Source organism: Psammomys obesus, unplaced genomic scaffold (assembly GCF_907164565.1).
Source record: "Psammomys obesus unplaced genomic scaffold, mPsaObe1.curated_primary_1811, whole genome shotgun sequence".
Lineage (NCBI taxonomy): Eukaryota > Metazoa > Chordata > Mammalia > Rodentia > Muridae > Psammomys > Psammomys obesus.
The window spans coordinates 462150-468647 of NW_026592439.1; the positions used below are offsets into that span (position 1 = coordinate 462150).

Sequence of the window (6498 nt, forward strand, 5' to 3'; positions counted from 1 at the left end):
TGTGTGTGTGTGTGTGTGTGTGTGTGTGTGTGTGTGTGTGTGTGTGTATGCCCCCAGGAGCTGTCTTCTAGTCTGTGCAGCTGAGTAGCTTCTGTTAAATGATTACATCTAAATGCTAAGGGCTGACAAGAAGAAAGTCCTTTCCAGTTCTGCCCAGAGAAAAAGAGAACACCAGACTGTAAGATTTTCTTAGACTTTTTGCAGTGGGTGAAGTATAGGGATAAAGCAGCAGCATTTGGTACAGAAGGATCCCACACAGCTGAGATTATGGTGAGAGCTACTGGAGAGGTTTCCGAGGTAGGGTCTTGCTGCGCGGAGCTGAAGCTGTGAGCTGAACTAGGAAGGAATAGTATCGACATTCAAAGACCAAGGGTTCTAGCAGCACTTCACTTGGAGGCCCCTGGAAGGACTGAAGTAGCCATCATGACCTCAAGTCAATCAGGATCAAGTGCTGCTCTAATCTCAGCTCTCAACATGTCTGGAACCATACTGCCCTGAGGCTCACGCTTATAACTGCTGTGGGAGGAAATAGAAAGGATGGTGTTCTTATGGCTGGAATCAGAGTGGAGCTGCAATCTATAACTCAGCAGAATGGGGAATTGGAATTCCATAAAACTGGCAGTCTGTGCAGGTCAGGGGCTGTGGGCTGAAGAGGTTTAGGACAAGTTTTCAGAACTTTATTCATCTTCTTTTAATCAATCATCGAATCCACTTGGATTCCACTATGAGACATATTTCTTTTTAAATTACATGCTACAATATAAACACACATAAATGTTCGTGGGCACTGTGGCATGGTTTGGTAGTACATTGTAAAAAATCTCAGGGCTGATGGGATTGGCTAAGCATGTAAGAGCACCAAACCAAATGACCTGAGCTTGAGCTCCAGAGCCCATGACAAAGAGCAAACTGACTCCTGAAAAGCTGTTCTCTGACCCCCACATGCACTCTGAGGCACACATGGCCACACACACATCATACACACAGTAAAACAAATTCTACACACTACTCAAAGCACAGCGGATGCTTCACAAAACCACTGTGTTCAGGGTGTGTGCTAAGGATAGCACATATGTATGTGTACAAGAGCTGTTTATATTAGAGAAGGGTATATGGAAATGATGCATGGGTCCAGGTAGAATTCATGTTAGGAGTGCCTGAGGGACACGTGTTTATATGTCATATGTCATACTAGGGATATATGTGTTTATATGAATGCTAGGAATGTATGAATGTGGACTGGAGGACTGTGTGGGTATAGGGCACTAAACTCTGACTTTAGCTCAGAAGGTCACATCGTAGGCCAGAATGCACTGTGCTTCTCTGGGTACTGTTAAGTACCACTGCTGACTCCTGGCTAGAAAGCTTTTTCTTTGGGATCTTGCATGTGAGTCAGGAGTAAGGTATCTCTTATCTTAAACTTACACCTTCTGAACCCTTAATTTCTAGTCTGGATCCAAGAAGAGGAACCAGAACCCTTCCTCAAATTATACTGTATATGAAGAGGTAAGATTCTGGAACTCTCCTTCACAGTGGGTTTAGTCTCTGTGGACTCCTAAGATCCGGTCTAGAGGATATACCTACAACAAGGTCATCCATACAGCTTCAGAGCTGCTGGGGTTTTAGGGATCCTGCCCAAAGACACTGATGTCCCAGAAGACTGAATGTCTAACTCAAAGTCATACCATGTGTTCGAGCCGGTGAGGTCTGGGTTCTGAACTAGGGTTTCCCCAAGCTCGTTCCAGGGCTATGTGTAAATGTTAAAGGAACATACAGAGGAAAATCAGAGAGGGGGAAATAAATGACTCTAAATCACTTCCTAAAATCAGGAAGTTGTTGGGAATCATTTCAGAACGTGGGTGATCTCAGACTTCTGCGGAGGACATCATTCAAAAGTGACACCGAATCTTGTAGTTAACTGGTGCCCGTTAGCTCTACATGGAAGGAAGAAAGAGGGATTTAACATTTATTAGGATTTTTCCAAAGGTGTAAGGCGAATTTTCATGCCTGGGCATAAATTGCCTCGTTTCATGCTCACAGAATGCTATAAGGTAGGTATAATCTAACCACGTCCTTCATTTGTTCTTTTCAGTGTGAGGTATAGAACCCAGGGTCTTCAGTGCGCTTCACAAGTATTCTACCACTGAGTTATGGCCCCAACCCTATGCTTGCAGTTTTACATCCAGAGAAATTAAGGCACAAAGAGTACCCTAAGTATTAGCCTCACACTATAATCAAAACACCCAAGGCCTAGTATAAATGTTGTCTTCAGTCACAAGGGAGAGGCTGTGTGGTTGCCTGTAGGGATTCTTAGCTTTACAGTGGTAGCCCAACCTTGACCCTGACTTGACAGTCCAGAGTTGTAAAGGAGACTGTACGGCCAAGGCAAGATGGGAGCCACGGAGAAGCACAGAGTAGTTAAAAACAGCACCAGAATTGAACAGAAGAATGGATTCAGGTCCCACCTTCACTTCATACTAATTACCAGCCACTTTGATATTTTTTTTATTAGTCTGTAATATGGGGATAGTGGACCACACCCTACAAGATTGTTTTAAGAACAGTCCAGAGTGAAGGTTTGACGTCTCTCCCTTTTCACTGCAGGTTGGAAAGCAAAGCCTCAAAGCCCACAACCCCACCAGACTGAGCCGCAGAGAACTAGAGAACTTTGATGTTTATTTCTAGGTGTTGGAAGTGTTTTCATCCTGTGTTACGCATCAGCATTGACTTTGGAAGGGAACACAGCATGTGATGATGATTCTGTATGAGTCTATGGAACAGCTTCTAGGCTAAGAGGATGTAGAAGTTTATTCACGGTTTATATTTTATATTATATTTTATGTTTCATTTTAGACAAGTTCTGGCATAGTCCAGCATGACCTGAATTTGCTAAGTAGCCTTAAACTTTTGATCCTCCTGTCTATACTTCCCAAGTGTTTTAAATAACAGGCATGTACCACCATGCATGGCTTAAAGACAATGTTTAACAGCCTCTGTAAGATCAAGAGTGTTAAGCAAAACTCCCAAACTTACAGGCCATAGGGTAGAGAGGTTGTCTTGGCCACATTCTGAGACACTGTAATCTACACAGCACTGTATAAGTGTGGGATAGCGGGAAATTCCCTTCTTGTGGTTCTCTAAGATGTTACATCCCAACATGGGATGTCTGCATTCTAGGTAGGCCCTTCCCTTCCCCACCTTCCAAAGCAAGAACAACAAGAGATGACTGTGGCTCAGAGAGAAAGGAGCTATGGTTCCTCCTTGAGGCTGTGCTCTCTGGCTGTGAGCTAGCTGTCAGTTCTCCCACAGAGGCTAGAGTCCTGGCTTCTCTCAAATTCGGGGAATCTCTTTGCTTCTGGCCAGTTGTTCACAAGGGATAGTGGGAAGAAAGTGAGAGTACATGGTGCAATTTGAGCGGGTCTCTGTACGAAAGAATCATCCAGAGTGTGTGCCGTCCTGATAATCAGTGGTTAAGATCAGTGCGGCCTACAGTGTGATGGTTGGCTTACAAAGTCCTAGCACTAGAAATCTGTTTTGTCACTGTCTTCTTTGTCTTAATCTTCTTCAGTACGATTTTCCACTGTGTAGCTCAGAATGGCCTGGAACTCACTGTGCAGACCAGAATGGCCTCAAGCTTACAGAGAGCCACCTGCTTGTGTCACTGTCAATACCGTGGGCCACCACACCCAGCCTGTTTTGCCTTCTTTGCAGAAGTCTCTCAAGAACCATAGGTAGCCAAGTTCAGAGTCCCGTGAAGTGCTCCCCACGATATGCCCTGAAGGGAAGGCTCAAATAGTTGATTGCTGTAGATGAGGCAGTTGGGGACCACATACCATGCTGTCTCTCTTCTGGCTAGCTCCTTCAGCAGTGCAGGAAGAGCAGGCCCAACTCTGGATGAGCTGAGAAGAGCAACGAGTATGAACTGAGAGAGCACTTACTCCAACACCCTGGCAGGTGGCACTGCTCAGAGTCTACAGCTTTTGTTTTGTTTTGTTTTGATTTGAGGCAGGGCCCCACTATACAGCCCTGGCTGTCCTGGACCTCACTGTGTGAACCATGCCGGCCTTAAACTCACAGAGATCCTCCCTCCTCTGCTGGACTCAAAGGCACACGCCACTCATCATGGGAATTTGACATGAAAATGTGCTCTCACACAGAGGCAGTGTTAATCCTTTGCCTGAATTAAAGCGGTGAACTTCTTTATGCTCATTGTGTGGGTCATTGATTACTGTTTGTTAGCACGTCTGTTTAAACGCTGCTGGAGGTGGGGCTGACTCTCTGGCTTGCGGTCAGTCTTGTTCACACAGAAATAGTAGAGAGCTAGAATTCCTGCCCTAGTTAGCCTCCTGCAGGACAGCCAAGGTGTGGCTTGTCTGTGTTTCACTTGATCCCTCATCCCTGTACACACCTAGCAGGCTGGCTTCCCTCTAGGTAGAAACACGGAGTATATCTAAAAGCAAGTGCCAAGAAAGGAATATAGTCGAAGAATCTGTAGTCTTGAGGCAGATATTGGGAGGTGAGTCAAGGAGTTTGGTAAGCAGAGACAATAAGAAATGATGGAGAATCTGGGTAGTGGTGACATACATCTTTAATTCCTGCATGTAGGAGGCAGAGGCATGTGAATCTCTATGAGTTCAAGACCAGCCTGGTCTACAGAATGAATTCCAGGACAACCAAGGCCAGACAGAGAAACCCCAGCTCAAAAAACAAAATGGAAAAAAGAAATGATGATGGGAAAGGGTAGTGAGATGGCTCAGTGGTTAAGAGCACTTGCTACTGTTCCAGAAGACACAGGTTCAGTTCTCAGCACTCATATCAGACGGCTCACAACAGCCTGGAGTAATTCCTGCTCCAGGAGATCCAACCCTCTCTTTGTATGAATCCAATGCTCTCCACAGGTGGTATACATGCATGCAGGCAAAATGAACATACACATAGAATAAGATTAAAAAAAAGATGGAGTAAGAACATTCCAGATGATCACCAAAGGTACGACCATTGATTTATTTTTCAATATAATGATAATGACAACAACAGCAACAACAATTATTATTATTAGGGAATTCATGCATGCATGTGGAGGTTATAGGACAACTTTGCAGAGCTGGTTCTCTCTTTTGGCCTTTCCATAGGTTCTGGGGATTAAACTCAGGTCTACAGGGTGGGCAGTGAGGACTTTCACCCACTGCCATCTTGATTTCTTCTGGTCTTTGAAGTACCATGGGCTGTGTAGCTCTTGAGAGAAGGAACTCTAAGGCCTCAGCTTTTTGGAAGGTTGTGTCGCAGAGTGTGCTGTGCACATCACCACCACGTTGTGTGTCAGATTGTTGAGCTCTTGGAGTAATGCCTCACAAAGACAATGACCCACCCAACTAAGCAATGAACAGTCAGTAATTAAGATCTTGAGTATGAAGCAGAATCTGAATGCTGAGGAGCACCCCCGCGTACCTGTCACACGGCACAGCCACATGGATTTCAAGGCCACATGTAGGTGAGCAGGTACACAGCACTGAAGGACAGAGGGCTGCAAGACGCACTGTGTATGCCACAGTATCGTCAATGTAACTCACACACGCCTCATCCAGATAGGGGTCAGGTTGCAGCCAAAACTTGAGGAGAGGAAAGCTGCTCTGTCTGTTCTTTATCCTGTCAGATAATAGGGAGGGAGGTCTCTTGGGTGACAGAGGCATTTTAAGCTTTTCTTTGTGTGTGTGTGGGCAAGACAGAGTCACAGTTGAATATCACAAGCTGTGACTCTTCTGCCTCAGTTCCCTTTGTAGAGATAACAAGCATGTGACACTAGGCCTGGCTTAAACATTTTAAAGAACTATCAAGATAGGTGTTGAGGAGATGGCTTAGCTGGTGAAATGCCTACCACACAAGCCTGAAGACCTGAGTTTGGATACTCACCACCCCGCTGAAAAAGCTGTGTGTGTCAGTAAACATATATGATCTCTCTGCTGGACAGGGGATATGGAAGATGAAAAGTGGGAGATGGAAAGGCCAAGACAGATGCATCCTTGAATCTCATTGGCCATCCAGTCTAGTACAGTTTGTGAGCCTCTGCAGGTGCCCCCAAATACCCCAACAAAACACACACATATGCATAATTTAAAATGAAATAGAGATTTTAAAAAGTTATCAAAACACTAATTCATCTGTTTTTAAAAATCAAGCAATACAAAAAGTTATTCAATAAGTCTCCTCAAACTAAGATTCTCGGTCCCTCCTCTGGAAGAAGCCACTGATTTGTTTCCATTTAGGCTCTGCATGCCTACACAAGCACATAGGCTTACAGTTTTCTAATCGGTCTGGCGGCATACAATCTATACAATCTATACAATCCATACAATCTATACAATCTATACTCTGGACTTTGTTCTTCACACTCAACAATGTATTCCATATAGCATATTGGCTTTGTTTGTTTGTTTCGAGTTTTCCACTGCTTGGGGATGCTACCACACATTTAACCAGGATCTCACTAGATGCCCATTT

The 6498-nt window shown here is 44.6% G+C and overlaps 1 protein-coding gene across 1 annotated transcript in view; it reads left to right on the forward strand.

Moving 5' to 3' along the window:
- Window positions 1-4203, forward strand: part of Cd244 (CD244 molecule) — a 23959-nt gene extending 19756 nt beyond the window's left edge. The window contains exons 8-9 of the mRNA XM_055613282.1: window positions 1450-1506; window positions 2605-4203. Of these exons, the coding sequence (XP_055469257.1) occupies window positions 1450-1506; window positions 2605-2685 (138 nt within the window). The 3' untranslated portion in view covers window positions 2686-4203. The remainder of the gene's footprint in view (window positions 1-1449; window positions 1507-2604) is intronic.
- The last annotated feature ends 2295 nt before the right edge of the window (window positions 4204-6498 follow it).